Source organism: Calidris pugnax, unplaced genomic scaffold, assembly GCF_001431845.1.
Source record: "Calidris pugnax isolate Ruff unplaced genomic scaffold, ASM143184v1 scaffold425, whole genome shotgun sequence".
NCBI lineage: Eukaryota > Metazoa > Chordata > Aves > Charadriiformes > Scolopacidae > Calidris > Calidris pugnax.
Window position 1 is genome coordinate 599,746 of NW_015091137.1, and position 24,735 is coordinate 624,480.

General features: G+C 62.3%; 2 protein-coding genes across 2 annotated transcripts in view; one reads left to right on the plus strand and one right to left on the minus strand.

Moving 5' to 3' along the window:
- Positions 1–15,464, plus strand: part of POLRMT (polymerase (RNA) mitochondrial (DNA directed)) — a 17,398-nt gene extending 1,934 nt beyond the window's left edge. Inside the window, exons 2-22 of the mRNA XM_014958573.1 lie at positions 1–20; positions 773–868; positions 1,510–2,195; positions 2,651–2,781; positions 3,404–3,590; positions 4,056–4,205; positions 4,365–4,532; positions 4,845–5,015; positions 5,329–5,568; positions 5,792–6,571; positions 7,072–7,194; positions 9,358–9,480; positions 10,382–10,561; positions 11,311–11,397; positions 11,593–11,706; positions 12,385–12,434; positions 12,704–12,802; positions 12,953–13,025; positions 13,510–13,592; positions 13,913–13,983; positions 14,733–15,464. Coding sequence (XP_014814059.1) covers positions 1–20; positions 773–868; positions 1,510–2,195; positions 2,651–2,781; positions 3,404–3,590; positions 4,056–4,205; positions 4,365–4,532; positions 4,845–5,015; positions 5,329–5,568; positions 5,792–6,571; positions 7,072–7,194; positions 9,358–9,480; positions 10,382–10,561; positions 11,311–11,397; positions 11,593–11,706; positions 12,385–12,434; positions 12,704–12,802; positions 12,953–13,025; positions 13,510–13,592; positions 13,913–13,983; positions 14,733–14,782 — 3,682 coding nt within the window. The 3' untranslated portion in view covers positions 14,783–15,464. The remainder of the gene's footprint in view (positions 21–772; positions 869–1,509; positions 2,196–2,650; positions 2,782–3,403; positions 3,591–4,055; positions 4,206–4,364; positions 4,533–4,844; positions 5,016–5,328; positions 5,569–5,791; positions 6,572–7,071; positions 7,195–9,357; positions 9,481–10,381; positions 10,562–11,310; positions 11,398–11,592; positions 11,707–12,384; positions 12,435–12,703; positions 12,803–12,952; positions 13,026–13,509; positions 13,593–13,912; positions 13,984–14,732) is intronic.
- Positions 15,465–16,892: 1,428 nt separating this feature from the next.
- HCN2 (hyperpolarization activated cyclic nucleotide gated potassium channel 2) lies at positions 16,893–24,106 on the minus strand. Its single transcript, XM_014958648.1, has 7 exons — positions 23,279–24,106; positions 20,369–20,530; positions 19,166–19,384; positions 18,793–18,939; positions 18,422–18,662; positions 18,106–18,270; positions 16,893–17,982 (listed from the first exon to the last, which is right to left on the minus strand). Exons 1-7 carry the CDS (start codon positions 23,681–23,683, stop codon positions 17,030–17,032), a joined length of 2,292 nt encoding a protein of 763 aa, XP_014814134.1. The 5' UTR covers positions 23,684–24,106; the 3' UTR covers positions 16,893–17,029.
- Between the last annotated feature and the right edge of the window lie 629 nt (positions 24,107–24,735).

Genomic DNA, 24,735 nt, shown 5'->3' on the forward strand with positions numbered 1-24,735 from the left:
GGCCCGGCTGCGGGGCGCCGGCGAGGAGACGGGGAGGGCGGCCCGGGGGTGGGCTAGAAACCGGGGACGGGCAGGACGGCCCGGGCGGGGGCTGGGCACCCGGGACAGTGAGAGGCCGAGCGGGCGGCCCGGGGGTGGGCTGAGCACCGGGAACGGGGAGGGCGGGCCGGGCCGGGCGTGGGCCGGGAGCAGGGGAATGGGGATCCCTGGGGTCCTGTCCCTCAGCCCCGGGACGGAGCTGGGGCCGTGGGGTCCCGGAGTGGGGATAGGGCTGGGGGGTCCCTGTGAGCCAGAGCATCCACTCGGGACAGGGCTGGGGGTCCCCGGCGTCCCGAGCCCCTGCCGGGGCAGAGCTGGGGGTAGAGGGTTCCCTCCCCAGGGACAGAGATGGGGCTGTGGGTGTCCTAGGGCGTTGTCACTCTCTACGGGTGGAACTGGGGGTTTCTGGGGTCCTGTCACTGCTGTGGGGTTGAGTCTGCCTGCTCTGGGGGTCCTGTCACACCGTGCAACAGCGCTGGGGTTTGTGGTGTCCCTGCCGTCCACCAAGAGGTTAGAGCCAGGGGTGGGGGTGTCCCTGTCCCCGTCACCTGCTGGCACAGAGCTGCCCCCCATTCCGTGGCCCTGCTCTGGGGTTGCTGGGACTGCGGGCTGAGCCGAGGGCCACTCGCCCTCTGGGGCCCAGCCGTGGTGTGGGGCAGGGCTGTGGGGCAGCGAGCGGTGTAAGGGCTGGAGCTGCCTCTGATCTCCCCGTCTGTGTGTCTTTCCGCTGGAGGGATCCCATGGAGTGTTCTCAGGAGCTACTCCTCTGCCAGCGCCAAGGAGAAGGCACAGAGAAATGGTGTCTGTGAGAGGACGGAGCTGCTGGAGGGTGAGTTGGGAAGAGCTGCAGGGGTTTCTCTTCGTCAGTGGCCTGGGAGGTTTTCACAGAGTCTTCCCATTCTTTGTAGCCATGAAGAAGGTCTTTGGGACTGTAAATACTTGGAGCCTGGGCAAGGATGTGGGGCTTCCCATGGACTTGCTGGCCTCCCTGAGCAAGTTCTGTTCTGTCTTAAGGGAGCGTTGACTTGCTCTAGACATGGAGTGGTCCTAGGAGAGGATAGAAGAGTCCCTCTGGGGCACGAGGGCCCTGCAGACTGATCTGGAACATGCTCTGGCTTTGGGCTCTCTGCCCGGGTGAGCTGAGGGCACGAGGTCCTTGGAGAGAGGCCCGGTGAAGTGACCGGGCAGCAGGATGGACAAGCGGGAGCGGGTGCTTTTTCCCTTCCAGTGCCATTGTTGGGGTTCCCGGGATGCAGGGTTGGGCCACAGGGTACACATGGATCCCAGAAAGGTGGTGGTCGGAGCAGCTGAGTGCTGGGAGCAGGGCTGGCCAAGGAGGAGAGAGGTCCTTGGGTGGCCCCTCTTTTCCTGAGCATGTTACTGGCACTCTCTGATGTGAGGCCCTGGGGTAGGACACAACCTTCTGCCACATCCCTTCACCTCTCCCTGGCTCTCTGTGCTTCCTGGCAGTGCTGAAGGCTCGAGTGAAGCAGCTCCAAGCCAGTAACGTCCCGGAGGTGACGGTCAACAAAGTGGAGCTGGCCCCACTGGGAAATGACAAGTACCAGGACCCGCTGCAGAAGGTGGTGGCTGCTGGCCCCGCGGAGGAGCAGCCGGCTCCCAGGGGAAGGGCAGAGAGCCCGGCCCGGCCCACCAGCTGGGTTGAGAAGTTGAAGAAGGAGATGCACATCCGGCAGCTGAAGGTGGAGCGGAAATTATCCATCGCCGCCTCCCAGCTAGCTCAGGAGGGCCAGATCAAGGCCAAACCAAAGGGCAAGGTGAAGGCCAAAGCTAAAGCCAAGAAGAGCCTGAAGAGCCCAAAGGCTAAAGTGACTGCTGGCTGGAATCAGAGCCATGCTGGCTGGAGCCAGAGCCACGCTGGCTCCCACCACGTCCATGCCCACGGCAAGCCCAGGGTGGTGGGAGTGAAGGAGAGTGCGAAGGCACAGAGGCCTCGGAGGGTGCCGGAGGACAAGGACAGCAGCCAGCACAAGATGCTGCAGCAGACCATCCAGTCCAACCTCGAGTGCTTCCTCTTCCTGCAGAAGCCAGAGGAGGCCGAGAGGTTCCTTCTCCTGTACCACAGCTCCCCGGTGAAGAGAAGACTTTTGAACATCGACGCGTACAACGTCGTGATACGTAGCTGGGCGAGAAAGGTACCGAGCTGCTGCCCTGGTCTGCCTGGCAGGTTTTCTGGGTGGCCAAGGGGAAGGTGGGGGTGGCTCAGGAGGAAGAGCCTCCTCCTTATAGAAGCAGTGGTCATGGTTTTATCTGTGTCTGTCACATCTGCCTTCAGCACATGTTTATGGACCAGGCTGCAGGGGGCTTTGAACAACCTGATCTAGTGGGAAGTGTCCCAGGGCAGGGGTTGGAACGAGATGGTCTTTAAGGTCCCTTCCAACCCAAACCATTCCATGATTCTGAGACTGAGGACTTGCCTTCTGCTGAGAGGGACAGAGCTGGCAGGAGGCCACTGATCCCTGTGCTGTGGCTTTGAGGGGAAGAAGGGGATGAGGCAGGGCTGGAGTTGCACAGGAGCAGAGGGGCGTGCAGCTGTGATGTGGGGGGGCTGGTGTCTGTGCCCACAGCCGCTGTCCTGTCTCGCCCTCAGGGCCGCCTGCAGCGCATCAACCGGCTCTTTTCCATGCTGGAGTCCGTGGGGCTGCGTCCCAGCCTGGACTCCTACGCGGCAGTGCTGGAGTGCATGGGCCGGATCCGGTCGTCCGCCAAAGCTGTTCACAGGTAACGCTTCACCGGGCCCCGGGGCAGCGTCTCCAACGCCGGCACGGACCGGACCATCGGCAGATGGGGCTCTGGGCTCTGCTGTGCCCTGGTCCTGGCTCCAGCCCCGCAGAGCCAGGAGGATGCGGTCCCACACATCCTCCATGGGGCTGGGGACTGGGAGGTGGTGGTGCTCGCAGGGGATTCCAGTCCCCGGCAGCGATGGGAGCTGCAGGGAAGCGAGGGAGCTTCCTCACAGGGGCTGTGGCTGCTCCTGGCGCAGCCGTGTGAGTTCTGCTCCTGGGCTCGGTGCATGAACTGCAGTCCCCTGCCCCTCTGCCCGAGCTGTGACCAGCCCCAGGGGTTCCTGTCCACTGGCTGGGCAGGAGGGCAGAGCAGGGTTATCTGAGGGTGAAGGAACCCCTCTTTGCTCAGCCTCCCCACCCGAGTGAAGGTGAAACCCGCTGCTCGGCAGAGGTGTGGGTTGGAGGGTGGATAATTGATGATTGTAACCGGAGGTGGGTGACCTTGCAGGGACAGGCTGTGCTCTGAAGGCAGCTTCTACCCCATTACATGCTGATTTCTGTACAAGATGCGCAGTCCCCTGTGAGAGATTAAGCCTTTCTTGTCTGCCCCTCCCCAGATGTGTGCAGCAGATGAAGAGCGACGGCTTCCACGTGGATGAGCTTTTCCAAAAGTGTCTGTTTGAGGAAGATGAGAAGGAGGAGGTGCTGAGGGCCATCAGGACCCTCCATCCCAACTACCAGTTGCCCCCTCCACCCAAGCCCCAGACATGCAAGTCTTCTCTGCTCCAGGACTTCTACTCTGAAGTAAGCCACGGAGCTCAGGGATGTCTCTCAGCTTGAGGGGGGGATGGAGCTGGCCAGATGGTCTTCACAGGTGTCCTCAGGTTCAGCCCAGGACTGTAATCTGGGAAGAACTTTTTAGCCCCATCTCTGCTCAATAGCCTAGACAAATCATCAAATTGCCAACAGCCTTACAGAGGAGCAGAGAAACCAAGGGCTGGCGGGGGGGCTGGAGGTGACCTTCAGGCACTGGAGGGGGTGTTCAGGAGGATGCTTGACCATGACATATGACAACCTATGGAGGGGCTTGTTCCTGCAGACTCCATGGGATTTGCCAGCCAGAGGACATCAGACCTCTGGACTCAGAAGTTCAAGAAAGGTGCCTTCATCAGGGTCTCGTACACTATGCCTCTTGTGGGGAAGCTGGGAGAATGAGCAGCTCTTCTTTTCTGCTGGCTTTTGGCATTTACTGCCTCATTTCTGTTGCAGGAGAAGATGGTGTCGTACCCCAAGCTGGATTTCTCCGTGCAGGAGTTGCAGGAGCGCTTTCAGCAGCAGCTGGAGATGGAGCTGGACAACACCATAACCATCGAGTCAGTGGAGGCCACCAGACCCCTGACGCCAGAGGCCATTAAAGCGGTAAAGCTCGGGGTGTCTGGGGGCTGCGTGTTTGGAGGGGAGGGGGCAGTTCCGCCCTCAGGACCTGTGGGAGAGATGCAGGGGTCGGTGGCATAAAGAGGGGGACAGCTTTTTGGTGACACACTGCAGCATTACAGTCTTGCTTCCCTTTCTGCACAGCGCAAGCTGCTGGGCACCCTTCGCTCCCGGTGGCACGACTCCATCCTCCAGGCCTTGCAGAAGTCAAAGCACAACATGTCCCAGCTCAAGACGGCATCGGGGTACAACACTCTCTATCCCTACCTGTGCCTGCTGCCAGATGAGGAGTACGTGGCCATCATGCTGCAGGTAGGAGCCTGCCCTGCCCTCGCAGAGCCACGGGAACGGGGCTGCCCCTGTGGCCATGGGGCTGCCACAAAGCACCGATGTCCCGCTTGGCCCAGCAGAATTGGAACATGAGCCCAGGTTTTTAGGCACAGGTTCTGTCTGCTGCCTGTGCTGAGCAGCCAGAGCAACCCCTTCCTCATCATCTGCTCAGCATCTCAGGAATCAGCACCTTTCTACACTCCCCACACAGGGACTTTAACTCCTGCTTTGTCTCTCTGCTCCGTCTTTCTGTTCCTCCCTCCTTAAGACCCACTTTGCCTTCCCCTTTCTCAGATCCTCAACACCCTTTCTCCACAAGGAGAATCTCTGGCTGTCCTGGCCAGGGAGCTGGGCTCCAAAGTCTACAACAGATACGTCACCCAGAGGAAGCTGCGCAGCCGCCAGCTGGAGAAGGTGCAGGAGGTCTATAAGGACTACATCCACCTGCTGGCAAAGGACGGCCGGGTAGGACACAGCTGGGAGAGGGGGTCGGGGGGCCATGGGTCACAGAGCAGCAGAGCAGAGACAGGGCAGGGCGGTTTGTCCACCTCCTCACAAAAGCACAAGGTCCAGCAGGGCATCACCGTTGGGTTTACCCCAGCAGTGTCAGCTGCCCTTCCCCAAACACCCCTGTCAGGGAGGACCTGACAGGGACACGGAGGCAGGAGGGTCCTTCTCAGAGCCCTGTTCCGGGGACATAGATCCCACCCAGCAAACCTGCTGGCAGCAGCACGGCTGGTCCCTCCAGCTGACCCGATTTTCTCCTCCTTCCTCCCAGCCTGATGAGTACTTGCCACGGGAATACTGGGAGAAGCTGGTGGCAGAAGCTGGCTTTGGGCCGTCCCTGAACCTGAAGGACTGCAGCTGGCCCTACATGCTGATCATGCGCCTGGGCATGCACATGCTGGAGCTCCTGGTGCAGGCTGTCAAGGTGCCCAGGAACATCCTCAACCCCCGCCTGGAGCCCAAGCTTATCCCTGTCCTCTACCACATCTACTCCTTCCGCAGCAGCTGGCAGGTGAGCCATGTCCTGGGTGCTCTGGGCAGGTCACCTCTTCATCTCCATCACCTTCTCCCTCCCTGCTGCCTTTCCTGCTCAGGGACACTTAGAGGAGCCTCTGATTGTGTGGGGAAGGTGTCAGTGCCTCGCGTGATCGTTATGTTAACGGCTGATTGACCACACGCTCTTCCAGACTCCAGCTCTAATCCTCTGCCTTCACCTCTCTGATTCTCCTCTCCAGGTCGGGCTGATAAAGCCCCATCCCATTTTCTCCCAGATCGTGTCAGACGCTGCAGAGACCCTGCTGACCTTTAACTCCTCCGCTATACCCATGCTGTGCCCCCCAGTGCCCTGGACCTCCCCCCACTTTGGTGCCTTTGTCCTGAACGACACCAAGTTGATGCGGTTTGTGGACGGGGCCTTCCAGCACCAGCTGCTGCTGGAGCAGTGTCCCCCGGTGAACCTCCACCCCGTGCTGGATGCCCTGAACCAGCTGGGCAACTGCGCCTGGAAGATTAACCAGCCGGTGCTGGATATCATCATATCCATCTTCAATGACAAAGGCAACGAGAAGCTGGACATCCCCCCGCCCATCTCGGAGGCCCCCAGGCCTCCTGCCACTTCCGGCAGCTCCTCGACCTGGAACAAGTCCCAGAAGCACGAGCTGTTGCTGTGCAAGAAGAAGGCAGCTGAAATGCACAGCTTGCGCATGGACGCGCTCTACAAGCTCTCCATCGCCAACTACGTCAGGGACAAGGTGTTCTGGTTTCCTCACAACATGGACTTCCGAGGCAGGACTTACCCTTGCCCGCCTTATTTCAACCACCTCGGTAACGATGTCACCCGGGCCATCCTGCTCTTCGCGGAGGGGAGGCCGCTGGGGCCCAAGGGCCTCGACTGGCTGAAGATCCACCTCATCAACCTCACGGGGCTGAAGAAGAAGAACGCCTTGGAGGAGCGGCTGGAGTACGCCAACGAGATCATGGAGGAGATCCTGGACTCGGCCGACCGCCCGCTGACGGTGGGTGGGGAGCGGCTGCGGGGGCTCTGCTCACACTTGGGGTGGAGGGTGGGGACCCCAAATCAAGGGGGCTCTGGGAGCCTGCAGCTATGGGAGGTTCCCCCTCAGTGACCAAACTGAAGAGCAGGGAAGTTCCTCTGCATTTGAGTCCAAATAGGAATTTCAAATATGCTAAGGAGAAAAGGAATCAATGTCTGTAATTTCAGAGGAGACTTAACCATTCCTCTTATTTAGTGTGCTTCTAGGAAGTAAAATAGAATAGAAATCAGATTGATTTTGAAACAAAAACATTTTGAAAGAATGCTTTGAGAGGAAAAGGGAAAAAAGCTTTGCAGAGTTTCCTAAATAACATCTTTCTATCTGAAAAGACGATGAAATATTAGGGAAATGGAATCATGGTGGGAGGAGGTGCCCAGTATATCCCAGGAGCGCAGGGGCTCCTGCATTTGCTTTGGGGTGCCTTGGCCTGCTCCCACCATCCTGTGCTTTCCTGTTCGCAGGGCAGGAAGTGGTGGATGAACACCGATGAGCCCTGGCAAGCCTTGGCGTGCTGCATGGAGATCGCCAAAGCCTCGCGGTCCCCGGATCCGGCAGCCTACGTCTCACACTTCCCGGTTCACCAGGTGGGAGCCCCACGGACCCGCGTGTCCCCTGCGGCTGAGTGGGGGGAGCAGGGCAGGCAGCTCTGGGCAGCAGCACCCGGGGTTCCAACGCTGCATTTGCTGCCCACGTGTCCAGGCTTTCTTAGGAGCGGGAGAGCAGTCTACAGGCATCCTGGCTTGAGAACTCCAGTAATTGGCTGCTGCGCACAGCCGTTAATGAGCCAGAACAGTTAAGTGCTGCTTTGCCTCTCCTGGCTGGAGCAGAGCCTGTCTGGAAGGTGGCCGTCACTGCCCGTGGGGTGAGAGCTGGGTCAGTCCCACCTCCTCCAGCTGTGGGATCAGGGCTGGGAATCAGCCTGATCCGGCGGGGTGGGACACAGGACAGCAGCACCCAGGGTTCCAACGCTGCATTTGCTCCCCACATGGCCAGGCTTTCTTAGGAGCGGGAGAGCAGTCTACAGGCATCCTGGCTTGAGAACTCCAGTAATTGGCTGCTGCGCACAGCCGTTAATGAGCCAGAACAGTTAAGTGCTGCTTTGCCTCTCCTGGCTGGAGCAGAGCCTGTCTGGAAGGTGGCCGTCACTGCCCGTGGGGTGAGAGCTGGGTCAGTCCCACCTCCTCCAGCTGTGGGATCAGGGCTGGGAATCAGCCTGATCCGGCGGGGTGGGACACAGGACACAGTGCAGGTGGGACGTGGGACGTGGCAGCTTCTGCCCATCTGAAGTGCTTGGGGCCGCGCTGAGGCTTCAGGGGCCTTTGCTCCACTCCTGTTCCAAAGCTGGAACCAAGCAGCTCCACAGGAGCAGAAGATGGGAGGTCTGGTCCCCTAAAGCTGGGCAGGGGGACAGGGCTGATCTGCGGTCGCTCAGGTGCTGCTCAGCTCTCTGAGGGCACCTCTCCTCCCCGGCCACGCAGGGGCCAGGCAGTGGCTCCCGTTTGCCAGCTCTCAGCCCTTCTCCCCGCTGTGTCCCCACGGATCTGCAGCGCTCTCTGCAGCCACTGCCCAGCCAGCTAACTGTCTGTGCTGATAAATCCCCCTGCTGCACGGGAGACAGTGATTAATTGTTTTCCTGGTGAGAGGGGTTTGCTCATTTATCTCATTAGAAGATCAGATGGCCCTAATGAAGTGGAGGCGGGGGGAGGACAGGGGTGTATTCTGCCAGTAGCAATGGTCTGGAATATGTATGAGACCATCTAAACTGATATTGTTATAACAACAAAAGATCAAGAGAGCAGCTGGGGGGGTGTGGAGGGTGCTGTTAATGAAATTCAAGCAAGGATGACTTCTGGAGGGCACCCGAGTCTCTTTCCACCTGAGTCATCAGCCCTGGTTAATGGAGGCAGCTCCTGTGCCGTGACCGGGCTGCCGGAGCCCTGCCAGATCCCAGCTCTGCTCCTTCTGCACTGCGGGCGGTAGGAGGAGGGAGAGCAGAGCAGAGGAGGGGTGATCCCCCAGGCCAGGCAGAACCCAGGCACGGGAGGAGCAGGGATGGTCCAAAGCAGCAGCACATCTTCCCTGAGAAGCACTTCTGCTGTTTGGAGAATGGCAGGACCTTCCCGTGCCATCGCTTGGGTCCTGCCGAGCTCCTCCAGGCTGACCTGGGTCCCAGAAGGGCTACTGGGGCTGCTGCTGTGGCACCAGTCAGCGTGTCTCTGTAATTGGGAGAGGCTGGGTGGGAGCTGGGTTCTGCAGAAGGATGTTTTCTTCGGCTGTGGAGCAGAGGAAGCACCACAGGCTGGAGCCCTGGAGCCAGCGGTGGCTTCCTGAGCGATCTGCGGCTTGGCCTGGCTCCGGTCCTGCTCCTGCTCCGGGGCGTTCGGAGCCTGTTTTGACTGCAGGCTCTTGGGGCTTTTAGCATCCCAGACAGATCCGTTGTTTTCCAAATCTTCTGATTTTCAGTGTTTCCACAGAGCTCTGGTGTCTGAAAAATTCATGGAGGGGGCAGTGAGATGTGAGGTTTTCTTTTTTTAAACAGCAATTAGTGAAGAGACCCAGGCAGGAAAACTGTCTAGAAGGAAAATGGAAACTGGTGTGGCCTGGGCCGCTGCTGGGAGGTCAGCTCAAATCTGGCTGAAGAGACAGGAGAAAATGGCAATAACTTCCTGAGCCAGGTGTATCTGCTGTTGAGCATCGCTCCATTCACACACTAACCCCTTGTTTCCACCCTGCTCTTCTGCTCACAGGATGGGTCCTGCAATGGTCTGCAGCACTACGCAGCTCTTGGCCGGGACCTTATTGGTGCCATCTCCGTCAATCTGATGCCCTGCAGTGTCCCCCAGGATGTCTACAGCGCTGTGGCTCAGCAGGTGAGGCACAGCGGGGACACGGGGAGGTGTCCTCTTGGACCTGCCTCCATCTCATCCCACTGTGTTGACAGGGTCACTCCAGCTCCCGAGGAGAAGAGCTGAGATAAGAGCAGCACGAGCTTGTCACAGGCAGAGTCTCTCCCTCCCCAAATGGGAACCGCTGCAGCAGCTGCAGTGGAATCTGGCTGGAGATCTGTCCTGATGGAGGGAGCTATTAGAAATCCACTGGGATTTCTGCTGTCCTCACTTCTCCTGAATGGAGTCTGGGAGAAGCAGCGTAGAGCGGTGGAAGAGAGCAGAGAGTTCCTCATCTTGTGGCCACAGCTGGCTGGCCTACAGGTTATGGGATTTTCTTCGTTTGAGCTGTGTAGGAGGAAAGGAAGGGAATTCAGCCCTTGGCACTGCTGCTAAGTCTTCGATTCTCTTGGCAAGATATTGATGTGCAAGGAGCCTGCTGGGCAGCGTGCTGGGATCTACCAAACTCAGAACCCCTGGCACTCAGCGTGGTTCTCCAGGCAGCACTGCAGCAGGGCGGGAGGAGTGGGCTGAGGGGGCTTGGTTTGCTCAGAGCTATCACTGGGGATGGCAGAGGCTGGAGAACCCGCGTCCTGAGCCACAGTCCGGGCGCCGTGACCTTGTGATGTCCGGCATCACCGCGCTGCCGAGGGACACCGCTCTGCTGAGGCAGCAGCGGGAGGCTCTGCGGGCATGTTATCTGTGTGGTGCAATGCCTCTTGATTCCTTCAGCAGACAGTCTCTATTAACCAGGGCTGGTGAAAATGGTCTGCAGGGTCTCTGATGGGGGTTCAGGCCCCTCCCCGACTCTCCCCCAGCCGTGGAGGTGGCCTGGGCCAGTGTGGCTCACAGTGGGGCTGACCTCCCAGGGCACTCTCCTCCTCAGGTGGAGGAGTTTCGGAAGAAGGATGCTGAACAGGGAGTGAAGATCGCCCAGGTGCTGCAAGGCTTCATCAGCCGCAAGGTGGTGAAGCAGACCGTGATGACGGTGGTGTACGGTGTCACGCGCTACGGCGGGCGGCTGCAGATGGAGAAGCGTCTCAAGGAGATCGATGAGTTCCCCGAGGTAGCGTTCCTGTCCAGACCTCCCCTGGCAGCATTTTGCTCAGCTCTCAGTCCCCCTTGCGCCTGTCCTGCAGGTTTCCTTCCTGCCTCGCTCTCTCCTTTCCCCACCGAACCTCAGGGAGCAGAGGGACATGTGGGACTGAGCCCCCGTGCCTGTGCTGGGCTTGTCCCGCCTGCGGGAGAGCTGTCTGCTTGTGGGAAGGGAGGGATTCCCCAGGTGGGACTGCTCCTCATCCTTCCTGCGCCCAGCTGGGTGGCGTGACAGCCTCGGCTGGTGTTTCAGATGCAAAACAAGGTTTGTGGCTGTGCCCTTCCCCCTGGAAGTGGCCCTTGTCTCTGGCAGAGCTCTTGGAGGCTTGCTCCTCCTGAGGCCTGTTTCTTCCTCTGTGACCCTCATGGGACAGCCCTTGCTGAGCGGGTGGTTTGCTGCAGCAGGTTGGTGCTGGGAGTTTCCTGCTGTGTGTTACCTTCCTGGGGCAGATGAGGCAGCAAGAGCCTCCCCTTTGTCCAGGGACATTACACAGAGATCAGCCTGTCCCCACACAAGGAGCCGTCTGAAATGCTGATCTCAGTCTCCCTCCATCACAGCCCACAGCCATCTGCAGCAGCTGAAGACAGCACAGTCTGTGGTGGAGGCAATTTTGAGGCCCCAGGGACGGGGAGATGCTCCTTTAGCTCACCCTCAGTCCCAGCACTTTGCTTCGCGTCTTTTGCTTCCCTGACCCCTCGCTCTGCCTCTGGTCTGTGCAGGAATACTTGTGGGAAGCATCTCACTACCTCGTAAAGCAGGTCTTCAATGGCATCAAGGAGATGTTCTCAGCCACGCGAGATATCCAGGTGAGGTTTCTGTTGCCTCTTACCTCTCTGTTCCCTGTCCCAGCTGTACATGGACGAGGGGAGATGCTCTGTGGGGGACTGTCACAGTCGGTGGCGGGTGTCGGGCTCGTCTGTGCTGGGAGTGGATGTGGGGGAGTGGATGGGGTCCCCCACACTAACGCCAGACACTTCCTTCCCCCCTTCCCTCTGCTAAAGAACTGGCTGACGGAGAGCGCCAAGCTCATCGCGCAGTCGGGACGGACGGTGGAGTGGGTCACGCCGCTGGGTCTCCCCATCGTGCAGCCCTACTATCGCTCCAAGTCCACTGTGGTGAGTATCTGCTCAACGACCGCTCCCTCTGCCCTGGTGGGGAGGAGGAGGAGGGCTGCCAGGCAGCAAGCTACAGCCTGGCAGGTTGGCATCACCTGCGGGTGAGCCTGCAGAGCAGGTCGGATCTGTGTGTGCAGGCACGTCCTGCAGCCTTGTCGCTCTCTGCAGAGATGGGAGTGTGTGGGTGGGCTCGTGAGGAAGCGCTGCGGCTCCCGTCCCACTCAGGCAGCTGGGGCACGGGCCCCTTCCCCACACCCAGGAGCCTTCCTCGGGGCTCGCGTGATTCAGTCTCGCTGCTCTCGCCTCCCACGCGCTGCTGCACTGACTCACAGCTCCCCAGCCTGTCGCGTCCTCGCAGCCGCTCACCTCCAGGAGCCCTTCTCTTAGCCCTTGCAGGGCTGAATCAGCGCCTCACTGGGAAGGGGCGAAGGATGTCTGCAGGCGTCCTCGGGAGGGGGAGCAGCAAGGTGTCACCCAAGAGTGACAGCTGCCATGGTGGCTGGGATGCCCTGGAAAGGTCCCTGCCCAGGCCCCTCTTGCAGGCTGGGACGTTTCCTCCGGAGCAGAGTCGCTTGTGGCCAGCACTGTCCCCTCTCAGAAGGACGGGACGGCGCTGAACGCCTCGTGCAGGCCGGGCAGTGCTGTGCAGCAGCTGATCCCCCTGCTCTCTCCCCACAGCTGAACTGTGGCATGCAGAACCTGAGTGTGAAAAACTCCAACAACAACCAGTAAGTGTGAAACTATGGTCTTTACTCAGCCCCTACTGTCCCCAGCCTGTGCTCTGGGGACAAAGTTCCATCAGTGGAACCCACCAATGTGTGCAAAGCTCCTGGTGTCCCCCTGAGCTGCAGAAAGGCAGCTGGAGGAAGGGCCCTGGGGTCCTCCAGAGCTGCCCCCATCAACCCCAGCTCTTAGCCGGCACTGGCTCAGTGCTGGTGCTGTCATCTTTGGCCCTGGAAGGGTCCCAGCTCCTCCCATCTCCCCCTCTGTGCTGCAGGAAGCCTGATACAGTGAAGCAGAAGAATGCCTTCCCCCCCAACTTCATCCACTCCCTGGACTCCACGCACATGATGCTCACGGCTCTGCACTGCCTCAGGTAGGGACGCTCAGGTTCTGCAGGCGCCGGGACTCCCCCTCCTTGCCTGGTCCCTGGGTATCTCCCAGCCAGAAGGTCTGCATGGGGCAGGGAACCCTGCGGAGAAGGGACTCCCAGCACCACTTCATGGCACCTTCTGCTGCTTCCCAGGCAGGGTCTGACCTTCGTCTCAGTCCACGATTGCTACTGGACTCACGCGCTCACCGTGGACGTCATGAACCAGGTAAAAGTGTCCTCCCAGGTCCCTTGTGAGCCAGGATCTTGCTGATCTGTCCTCTGGGTGCTTGCCAGCCCTTGCCTCCCCTGGGCTTTGCTCCATGGGCTGATTTATTTACCCGGGAGAGGTGAACCTGGGATCCTTGCTGGTGTTTGCAGCTGATTTCCTGGTGCCATAAACCCATCAAGGAGGGTGTGAGGGACAATCTGCGCCCCTAAATCAGCGCTAAACACAGCACCTACCAGAGCCGGTGCCTCTGTGCAGCCCTGGGCTCTTTCCCTGCTCTGAGGGCTTGTTGTACCATAGACTGATAAATAGGGGCCAGCTTCTGCTTCCCACCTCCCCTCACCCTTGTCCAGCAGCCTCTGCTTCCCGCTCTTGCCTGCTGCTTCCCCTCCTCACCTCTGACCTGTCTTGGCTGAGAAGCACTGAGGGGAAGGAGGGGAAAACATCTGTTTAACCTGCGACTCACCATTGCTCCCTGGGTCAGGTCTGTCGGCAGCAGTTTGTAGCTCTGCACAGTGAGAAGATCCTGCAGGATCTGTCCGAGTTCATGCTGGAGAAGTACTGCAGGTATTCCCACCCTGTCACGCTCCTTCCAGCCTGCACCCACCCCTTCTCCTGGGGCTGGATGTGCCCCGATGCTCAGTGTGACAAACGAGGTGTCCCCATCCTTTTGCTGCAGAACTGAAGTAGGGTTTGGGGCTGGAATCACTTGGTGGGCCTGGGCTGAGCCGTAATGTCTGTGCCATGGGTTCCCCCCATGAGCGAGGGATGGGTGATGTGTTTTGAAGAGCTGAAGGCTGTCGCAGGGGCCTGCATGGGGGAGCAGGGGAGGGTGTACCTTCTCCCACAGCTCCCATGCTGATTTGCTTTCCTTCTGGTTCATCCAGCCCCGGCAGAGAGACCAGAGCCCTCTGGCAGAAGAAGCTGATGGAGCAGCTCTCGAGTGTCCCCAAGACAGGTAGGAGCATGGGACGGGAACTGCAAAGCTGGGGAGCAGTTTGAAGATGGGGAGGGAGATGGAGAATGGCCCCCAAAACCACCAAGCTCATGCAGTGTCTGAGGTTGGCCGTAGTGAGGGTCTGGCCCACCGTGCTGTCCCCTGAGATGGGGGTTTCCTGCAGAGCCGTGGGGTTGTTCCCCTGGAGCTGAGCCCCTGGGATTTTCCCCGCATTGACCCAGCTCATCCCGTCCCTGTCTTGTTCTTCCTCTCCCATCTGTTTCCAACCACGAAGCATTTGCCCGGAGATGGGAGCGAGGCGCTCGGCACGGTAATTGCCGGGATCTAGATGATATTACATGCAATGGGATTAAGGCAATTAGTTTAACTCCTTCTAATCTCTTGGCCCTGCCTCTGCCAGACCATCTGGCCAACCTTTGTCCTGCCTTTGCCAAAGGGAACAGAGCAGCGCTCCGCTGCTGTGGAGCAGCTGCCGTGGGCAGCCCCAGAGGCAGGGATGGTTCGACCCTGGGGCCGTGTGCCCCTCTCTCCCTTCCCTGCCTTGCTGCTCTAGTGCTCTTCTGCCTCCGTCCCAGATGAATTTGGAGGGACATCAGCTCCTGGAGGACCTCTCAGCTCCCTGCTGCCCTGACCCACGCTGTGCAGGGGCTGAGCTGAAGCGGGGCTCGGGGCAGCTTCTACCCCCGGTGCCCCGTCTCCTCCCCGCCGTGCCCTGCTCTCCTCTGACATCTCTCCATCGCTTCCCCCAGGCGAATTCAACCTCAAGAAGGTGATGGATTCCACCTATTTCTTCAGCTGAGTCCTAGCAGCCAGCGGGGGCCCTGGACTACCTCTGGACTACTGGTTGCCTTGAGGCTGTGGTAGGCACTGGCCCGCGAGGCTCCTCTGTCCCACGTCTTGTGGGGAAAGTGGGTACAGCAAAAGATACCGGCCCAACGCCCAGACACTGGGCCAGACTGGGACTCCTCCAGGAGCCACGAGGGGCCGGTGGGGGACAGGGTATCTGCACTGTTTGCTGTTACTGCACGGGGAGAGGGCTTCAGGGGGGGCTGCATCTCTGGTGTGGGGCTGAAGGGGTGGTGGTAGATGGGGCTGGCTCCCCTCGGTCCTCACCCTGGCACAGGAGATGTGCCTGCCACCGCTGCCAGCTCCAGTGCCTATCCTGGGCTGCAGTCCCTCTCTGTGCTCCTCCACCGGTGGGGCTCAGACCCCTCAGTGCTGGGTCCCTGCCTGGAGGGGCAAACAGCCCCCGTGTGGTCCCAGCAGAGTCTCCAGGGCCCTGTCCTGCCCTGCTGTGGGGCAGGCGCTGTCCTCCGTGCCATCCCCCAGCTCCTGGGCACCATCACCACAGCCTCTGCGGCTTCTCGCTCTATTTCCAGGGATTTGTTTCAATTCTGTTCACTGGGTCTCAGGTGGAGAAAACCACTTACCTGGGGGTGGAGGTGTACGATACTGTAAATAAAATGTTTTTTGAAATACTAGCTGGGACCTGAGTCCTTCTCAGCATCTTTGCCCGAGCTCTGTGAGGTGCCCGGGCTCTCCTGGGGGTCCTGGGGAGGTGGGACTGATGTTTCCCGTGACTGCTGCTGTTTTGTTGACTGCTGGGGCTTTGGTTATTCACAGGGAATAGATATGCTGGAAATGCTTTTGTTGTGAAAACGGATTCAAAACTTTCCCCCAGCCCAGGGTGGCGGATGCAGCGGGAGCGGGGCTGACGGCCCAGCCCTTGCGTTTCCAGCCCAGAGCTCCCAGCCCTCCTGTCCCCGGGGCTGCTCCTGCAGCAACCGCTCTTCCCTGATCTTGTGGCTGGAGCTGAGCCTTCCTCCCAGCCCCGTACCCCCTGCCTCCACTCCCCAGCTGCTCCCTGCTCCTTCCTCGCTGAGCCGGAGCCGGGACACGGCGCTGCCAGCAAGGGACAGGCTCTGGGAGGAGGCTCTTCACCTTGGCATGTTTCTGGCAGGGAAGCAGCTCTTCAAAGGAGGAGCTGGCTCCCGTGTCGTGCCTGGGGCCATGCCCAGTGGCTGGGCCATGGGAGCGGGAGCAGCCGGAGCCGCGGCAGGGAGGGAGGGAGGGTGGCAAAGAAGCAGAGACGGAGTCGTGCGTAGCTCTGTCAGCTGCTGACGTTTATTGCACAGGATGGGCTGGATGGAAAGGTGGGCGCTTGGAGCGGGGCCCTGTCCCGCCGGGCTGGCGCGGGCCCCTCGCTCGCCGCTTACATTCAGCGTGGAAGGCTCCGGAGCGCTAGGCAGAGCGGCAAGCGTGTAACCCCCCCTGCACACACGTGTGTCCCCAGGTGTGTGCACACACACCCCCCCAGTGATGCTGCTACACAGCATGTGCCCTCCCCAGCCTCAAAGCCAGGAGCTCCTGTGGGGCAGCCCCCGCCGTGGGACACCCCCAGGCTCCAGTGTCTGCTCCCTTCTAACACTGACTACGGGGGAGCGGGGCTGCGTTTCCCCCCCAGCCCCGGGGTCGGGCTGGGGGACAGCGTGTGCGCAGGGCGCTCGCGAGCCTCAGGGCCACCATCCCTCAGACCCCCCCACTTACCTCCAGTCCTGGGCCGTCACCCCTTGCCCGGGGTCTGTGGGAGGGGAGGCAGGGGCACGCACGCCTAGCGCCCCGGGGAGGTGTCCTGCGGATGCACACACACAGGGGTGTTTTCAGGTCATAAATATCATATACAGAGTTGATCACGGGGATGATGCAGCTGTGGCTTCTATGGGGCAGCCGGGGAGGGGCTGGGGGCAGCGGGGCTTCGCCATGGAGAGCAGGCGATGGGGCCAGACTTTGGTTGGAGGCAATGCCGGTGGGGGCTCAGCCCGGACCCCGCCGTGCCCCTGCGGTGGGTGGGGGGCACAGAGGCCCCGTGCCCACCCCCAGCAGCCACCCCGCTCCGCAGCGTGTGGCGGGGGAAGCCAGGGAGTGGGGGGAGGCAGCCGCAGCCCTCCCCCAGGGCTCCTCAGAGGGTTGGGCAGGGGGCGAGCCGGGCCTGGCCGTGGTGGCCCCCTCCGCCGCCCTCGTCCCCCCACTCGGTGCAGCGTGGAGGTCACAAGTTGGAAGACAGCCTGGACTTGGCCGGGTCCGTGTCGGGCGTGCTGGCCACCGAATCCTTGCGGGTGGCCGCCGAGTCCTGCGGCAGGGTGGGTGGCCCCGCGTGCAGCGAGCCCCCCGGGGCTGGGTGAGCCGCAGCCCCCCGCGATGGCGCCGGGCCCCGCAGCCCGGTGGGGGGGCCAGGGCCTGGCGAGGCGGCGGCCGGGCCCCCGCCAATGGAGGAGCAGGACTCGCGGGCCGAGGCCGGGGGGCTCTGGGTGCTGCCCCCCGCCAGCCCGTGGGGCAGGGAGGGCTGGGAGGCCGAGAGGGGCCGCGAATCCTGGCTGAGGCTGCTGGTGGGCAGCGCCTGTGTGCTTTTGTGGGCGGCCAGGCGCTGGGGCGAGCCGGGCGCCGGCTGCTGGCTGAGGGAGAGCTGGGAGCCCAGCTGGCCCGGGGCCCCCCCGTAGGCGAACGTCCGGCTGGCCAGGGGGCTTTGGGACGGCGGGCTGGCGGCGGCCGCGGCGAAGGCGCTGGTGGAGGCGGGCAGGGCCGTGGGCTGCGCCTGGTCCTGCGAGGGCGAGGGGTTGGCGTGGGGCACGGGGGGCTGCGGCTGCTGCGGGGGGCTCTGCTGCAGCAGGACGGGGGAGACGGCGAAGGGGCTGGGCACGGCCTGGGCGTACTGCAAGCGGCGCATCATGCGGGGCGAGCCCAGGGCCATGGAGCCCACCAGCGGGCTGGCCATCTGCGGGCAGAAGCTCATGGCGACGGCTTGCTGGAGGGTGGCGATGGCGGAGGTGACCTGGGGCTGGACGGGGCTGTACATGGCCGTGTGCTGCTGCAGCTCCGCCTGCTGCACCATCTCCCGGTCGTACTTGACGATCTCCTGGATGATTTCGTTCTCCTGGTTGTTGAAGACGCCCGAGTTGAGGTCGTGCTGCACTTTGTGGAGCAGGATCGAGTTCTTCTTCCCTGCAGGGGTGGGATGGGGAGCACTGTGAGATCCTGCGCTGGGGGCTATGCTGGGCCCCCCCACCCCAGCCATGGCTGCCGGGACAGCCCCCTCCGCCTCCCCCCAAGCCCCCTGTGTCCTACCGATGCGGTCGAGGCGGTCGATGGCCACAGTCTCAAAGGCTCGTCTCATCATGGGGTACTCCTCCAGCACCTCATTGAAGTTGTCCACCGAGAGCGAGTAGAGGCGGCAGTAGGTGTCTGCCCGGACGCTGGCCGTGCGCCGGCCACGGGTCAGCAGGCAGATTTCTGGGGGAAAACAGAAAGGTCAAAACACCACCAAGGAGGACTGGAAAGGGGGAGGGGGGACAGACCAGGAGAAAGGGGTGAGAACCACCATGGGTGTCCCAGTGCCTCTTGCAGTCCCTGGGAGGGGACCTGGGGTCCCACCAGCACCCACCCCCAAAGTAGGAGCCATCAGAGAGTTTCATCTCCTTGTTGCCCTTGGTGAGGATGCTGACCACCCCGTGCTGGATGAAGTACATCTTCTTGCCAATGGTGCCCTCACGGATGATGTAGTCACCCGGCTGAAACACCTCAAACTTCAGCTTGGTGAGCATCGCTGTGACAAAGTTGGGATCGGCGTTGGCGAACAGCGGCATTGAGGCCACCAGCTTGCGGCAGTTGAAGTTCACGATTTCCTGCAGGGGAAGGGGGTGAGGGACCAGGAGGCAGGGACATGCCCCTGAGGGGGACATGTCCCTGAGGGGGACAGTCCCCCTCCTCCCTGTGGCATCTCACACCCGGCTCTCCAGCCCCAGGGGCCCTGACCTCGCGCAGGGGCTCGTTGAGCTCCCCCAGGATGCTGTCCTCATCAAACATCTTGCCCTGGTAGCGATGCTCGTAGTAGTCGTGGATCTTCTGGCGGAAATCGGCGGGCAGCTTGTGGAAGGACATGTACTGCTCCACCTGCTTGTACTGTGGGGAGAGGTGCTGTCAGACCCCAGACTGGGGGGCTGCAGGGCTGGGACCCCCCCAAACCCTGGCTCCATGGGGCTGATCCTTCTCCATCGCCCCATCCCTACCCCACAGATGGTACTGACAGGGAGCCCTCATCCCGCCCGGCTGTCGCTGTGTCCCCAGGAGGGGACGCGATGGCCGGGTGCGGGACCAGAGGTGTTGTCCCCGTCCAGCCCAGGCCTACCTTCTCCTGGTACTGGCGCCGGGAGGAGTCCAGCGACTGGATGAGGGCGGTGGCGTGGCCGATGAACATGGCGTAGCAGGTGGCCCCCACGATCATGCTCAGCATCGTCAGCCAGATGTCCGTCATGCTCTCGGGCGCCTGCTTCCCGTAGCCGATGCAGAGCATGTGGCTCATGGACTTGAAGAGGGCGAAGGAGTAGAGCTCACTCCAGGAGTCGTTCTGCAGCGACAGGGAGGGCAGCGGCGTTCAGCCCCGGCTGGTACACAGTGGCTTGCACACGCGTGTGCATGTGTGTGTGTGTGCACAGGCACATGTGGGGACAGCATCCCCAGCTCTGGCCTGGAGGACAATCCAGGTTCTCCGCCTGCATCTCCCGACAGTGACCAGACCTGTTTGTTTGTTTGTTTGTTTTTGGGTGAGATCCAAACCAACCCTGCAGCGCTCGGCTCATCCTGTCGGGTTGATGGTTGGACGAGATGATCTAAAAGATCCTTTCAGCCTGGGCAATTCTATGATTCTGTGCTCCTTCCTGGCGGGATTCTGCACCTCACTGCCTCCCTCCCTCCCTCCCCCCCACCCTCCCCTTGGGTGGTCAGTCAGTGGAGTTTATTTTTTTTAGTGTCGATCTGCAAAAGCGCGGGGAGCCCCTGTGAAATGCTGTGATGGGAACCAGCTGGGAGTTGATGGAAGCCACTGAGTTCCTGCAGTAGTTGTGCTCGGGAGCCTGCGGTGGCTGCAGGGACAGCGGGAACCCCCTGGCCCAGCCCTGCACACAGCCCCCAGTGCCCCCCGGGAGTGAAGCAGCCAGGGATGGAGGAGCAGGAGATGGGGAGGAGAGGAAGAGGAGGAACGGAGCAGAGGTGGAAACACTGGCAGAACGGGATGAGACGGAGGGAGGGAGAAGAGCCATTAGTAGCAGACTGCAAGGCTGAGAGGGAGCAATTAGAAACGTGGCCCATTATTTATTAATAGCAGCTTTGTTGTTAATGAGCAAGGAGAAGGCGCAAGGGACGGGGCAGAGAGCTGTGTCAGCATCTTCCTCCCACCAGGATTGATCCAGGTCCTGCGAGACCTCACCAGGGAGGCTGTCGGCAGCACCACGGGGCACCGGTCAGTGTGGGGTGGGATGGCATCTCCCGGGGTGAGTGGAGAGGCCGGAGGGCACGGGGAGGGGAGCACGGCGGGGCTGGGGCCAGCACTCACCACCATCCCGTTGATGGAGACCCAGCAGTTCTGGGGGAAGTCCTGCAGCATGGGCACCAGGAACTGGAGGCAGCCGTCCCAGTGGCAGAGCAGCAGCATCATCCCGATGAGGTTGATGATCCTCATCACGGCGCTGGCCAGGTCGTACGTCATGTGGAAAATCTGTGGGTGGGATGAGCAGAGGGTGAGCACAGGGACCATTGTCCCCCGGCCTGACCCCCACGTCCCCACCGAAGGAGCCGCTCGTGGCCGCCCCGTCCCCAGCCCTCCCCAAGGCGGCTGCGCTCCATCCACCTGCCTATTTATAGCCCGCGGGACGCCGCCATGCTGCCGCCCAGAGAGCGCTAATGGCTGCGAGCTCTGACGAGGAAAAGCCAGCGCCAGTGGATGCTCAGGGAGCCAAGTGTTCTGGGCACCGGGGAGGGAGCAGGGCAGCCCCTGGGACCCCCCATCCAGGCTCAGCCATGGAGCGGCTTTGGGTAAAGAGGGTCCGAGGTGCCCACATTGGGGTCAGCTGAAGGAGGACCCAAACTGTGGAGAGTGGCCAGGGCATCTCCCCGCGTTCTTCCCAGAGATCCCACCTCAGTGGGCTGGGATCGAGAGCATCAAACACTGAGACCCCCGGGAGAGCCCCCTGCCCCAGGGTGGGCACAGGAGGGAGACATGACCACTGGGACCCACCGTGGTGGTCCTGGGACCAGAGCCATGCCATGGAGGGGCAGCAGGACAGTGCTCTGAGCAGCCCCCTCACTCCCAGCACCAGCCCACAGCTCCCGGGAGAGCAGGGCTTCCCCCTGGCCATGTCTCCGGTCCCAGCCTCTCGCGCCGGGGCACCCACACAGGCTGACCCCGAGGGCAGAGACGTGTCCTCCTGGTTGCAAACTGAGCCAGGGGCTGAGGACTTGTTCCTTTTCCTTTAATATTTAGGGTCCAGAAAAGGTTAATTCAAGGTGGGGAAAAAATAAAGACAATAAGAAATTAATCCCCTGGCAGCGAAACTCCCAGCCTCCCCCGTGCTGCAGATCCAAGGCTGGAGCCGTAGGGCATCGCCGGGAGCAGCCGCAGGGCAGGGGCAGGGGCAGGGGCACAGCGTCCCCCCCCCCCTCCGTCCCCTGCCTGGGGTCCGTGGCGCCGGCACAGGGAGGGCACGCGGCGCAGGCAGCACGAGGCAGAGCCGGTGCGATGGGGAGGGAACAGGGTGGAGGGCGAGGGGCTGGGGAAGGGGCAGCCCAGGGCGAGGACAGGCAGGAGCAGCCCCATCCCCATCTCTGCCAGCCCCTCGCTGCCCCTCTCCCAGCTGCTGCCGAGGCTGCTGGGGGCAAAATTCAGCCCCTGGCTGCCCCCCCAGAGCTGCTCCAGCCGCATCTGCCATCCCCGGCCCCTGCCTCCGAGAGCTCGTGAGGTCCCGGTGGGGATCGGGGCCGCGCTCCCCTCCTGAGCCCTGTCAGCAGATGCGATTACCAGGATAATCTGCAGAGCCACGCAGGGGTTTAACTCGTCCCCGGGGCTCTCCCTGCTAAGTCCCATCTGAAAGTGAAAAGGACGAAGAGCGGGAGCCCTGGCGGGGGCAGACAGACACGCTTTGGGATGGGGGGGGGGGTCGCAGGAGGCACAGGACGGTCCCACAGCAGAGCCCAGCAAGGAGAGGATGGGTGGGGGGATGCGGGCAGGGAGGATGCGGGCAGACTGACTGGAGCTGCAGCCATGCCCCCCCGCCCCAAGGACCAGGGGCAGCCCCCCTGCAGCACTGGGAGGGTGGGGGGCTCTGCTGGGAGAGCTAGGCTGAGCCCTGTTCGCGCTGGGGGGGGATGAGCCCCCCTGGAGCTGCGGGAAGAGCCACGTGTGGCTCGTTGGGCCATTCCCCGTTGCAGGGTCAGGCCAGGACACGGAGCCACGACAGAACCAGGCCGTGCTGTGCGGGGGCCGCCGGGCACAGACCCCCCAGCGCCCACCCCAGCTGGCGGAGCGGCCGCCTCTGCGTGGGGGAGGCGCGGGAAGGAGGGTCTGTCGCCATCCCTCAGCCGTCACAGCCCGTGTCACCGTGCCCAGGCTGCACTGCGGTCCCTGCAGCGCCGCTCGCCTGAGGAGCCCGCACGGGGAGGGGGGAGGACACCCAGTTGAGAGCCACGCGTGCTCCCACCGTGCCTGGGGACACGGGGAGGGGGAGGATGAGGAAGGAGCGGAGGCCCTCGCATCCCTCCAGCCCCGCTGCAGCGAGCACCTGCAGAGCCGCAGCCGGCGCAGCCGCCAGCCCACACACCGGAGCCACGCAGCAAAGCCGAGCACACCACGTCTGGACCCCTCCCAGCCCCCACAGCCCCGGGGCAGCACCCTGCCTCCTGCCCCCGAGGGGCTGGGGCTCCTTGCAGACACCCCCGTGCTCCCGAGGTCCCCATGGAGCAGGGAGATGGAGGGGACCAGGGACAAAGGACTGTCACCTGCCCCCGCACATGGGGACACGGTCGAGCTGCCGGCGCAGCATGGCTGCTTGTGGCGGCCACGCTGTCCCCCCGGGTGGTGCCGAACCATGGCACCGGGGCCAGCTGGGCAAACACCAGCACCCGAACGGACACACACACTTGTGCACACACACTTGTGCTCACACACACGGGGCACTGCTCAGCTGTGGCTCAGTTGGCCCCAAATGGAACAGCCTTGGCGCAGAAGCAGTTCAGGACCACCCTTATGTCCCCCTGGGGACAGAGCTGAGGGGAAGGTGGGGGATGGCTAGAGCCTCCCTCCCAAGGAGGGTCACAGCCACCCACAGACCCCGTCCAACCCCTGCCCTTCAGGCAGCCCCCAGACCCCAGTGACCTCGCGGGGCCCCCCCAGTTGCTGCTCTCTCTGGCTGGTGCTGCCACTGCCAGAGAAGGGACCCCCTGTGGGGGCTGCGTCCCGCGGGACCCTCACCTCCTCCCACTGGTGGATGTAGCGGATGAGCCGGGAGAGGCGGAGGAGCCGCAGGAGGCTGAGGATCTTGGTGAAGCGGACGATGCGGAGGGCACGGGCCGTCTTGTACACCTCCGAGTCTATGCCCTTCTCCACGATGAGGAAGACGTAGTCCACAGGGATGGAGGAGACAAAGTCCACCACAAACCAGGTCTTGAGGTACTTCTTCTTGATCCTCTCGGGGTCCAGGATGATTTCCGTGTTATCCTCAATGACAATCCCTGTCCGGAAGTTCAGTACCAGGTCCATCAGGAAGAAGGTGTCAGAGACCACGTTGAACACGATCCAGGGTGCCGTGGTCTCCTCCTTGAAGAAGGTGATGCCCACAGGAATGATGATCAGGTTGCCCACCATGAAGAGCAGCATTGTGAAGTCCCAGTAAAACCTAGGGAGCAAGAGGACAGAGGAGGGAGTCACTGGTGTCCTGAGTCAACCCCGTGTCGAGAGGATCCAGCCCTTGTGCCCTGCCCTAAGGGACCTGCACTACTGGGGTGCTGTCGCTCTGATGTCACCTTGGCCACAGGCACCCCTGTCCCCTCCACAGGGACCACAACCTGCTCCCCCCTCTCCAAACTACCCCCGGGCCCAATCCTGCAGGTTGCTGTGGTCCCTGGTCGAGGTGGGGCTGTGCAGGCAGAGGGGCTGCAGGATGAGTCTGGGGGCTGCCAGGGCTCTTCCTGCGATGCGGGGATGGCCGGAGCTCTGCCCGGAGCACCCAAACCCAGGCAGGGCCTGTGTGAGGGGGAATGATGAGGTGCTGGTAGGGGAGACCCTCACACTGAGCCACCCTGGGGCAGCCCCCGGGCTGGGGACCACCCTCACCCCCAAACCGCCGGCCACAGCGACCACCAACCCCCAAATGGTGGGGCCATCACGCTCTCTGGTCACGGGTGGCAGCAGGATGGGAAAGTCCAGCCTTCCCCCCAATCCCCGCTCCCAGAGAGGGGACCCCAGGATGGGGGACAGTGTCCCCCGGGATAGATGGGGCCACCCCTCCGGACCAGGCTGTGGTCCCAGTCTCGGGGGGCGCAGGGCAGGGGCTGCAGGGCGGGTGCCGGCAGCACGGCCGCGGTGGCAGGAGCCGCGGTGGCAGGAGCCGCGGCAGCTCCCGGTCACGTACGGCTGCAGCTGGAGCCGGCATCGCCCCAGCCCCGGTCAGACGGCGGAGGCAGCGATGGAGGCCTCTGCCCGGGCTCCTCCGCCCTCTCCTGCCTCTCCCTCATCCTTCTCTCCTTTCTTCTTGTCCCCGTCTCCTGGGCCACCGATGACCTTTCCCAGCGCCTGCAAGGTCACCGCAGCCTGGTCCCGGCACTGCCGTGTGGAGGGGACGCTGTGCCCTCGGTCCCTGCCTGCCCCACGGCCCGGCACTGGCCTGGGGGGCAGGAGGGGGGACACCCCTCAGTGCCATGGGCACAGAC

Bases quoted from the DNA above. Each gene is read 5' to 3' on its own strand.
- HCN2 (XM_014958648.1), bottom strand. From the start codon at position 23,683: ATGCTGCTCTTCATGGTGGGCAACCTGATCATCATTCCTGTGGGCATC. The intron at 18,940-19,165 runs GTAGGCCTGGGC...CTCTCCCCACAG, and splicing joins GGCGCCAGTACCAGGAGAAG to TACAAGCAGGTGGAGCAGTA. The intron at 17,983-18,105 runs GTAGGACACAGG...CCACCCCTGCAG, and splicing joins CGACCGCCTCGACCGCATCG to GGAAGAAGAACTCGATCCTG.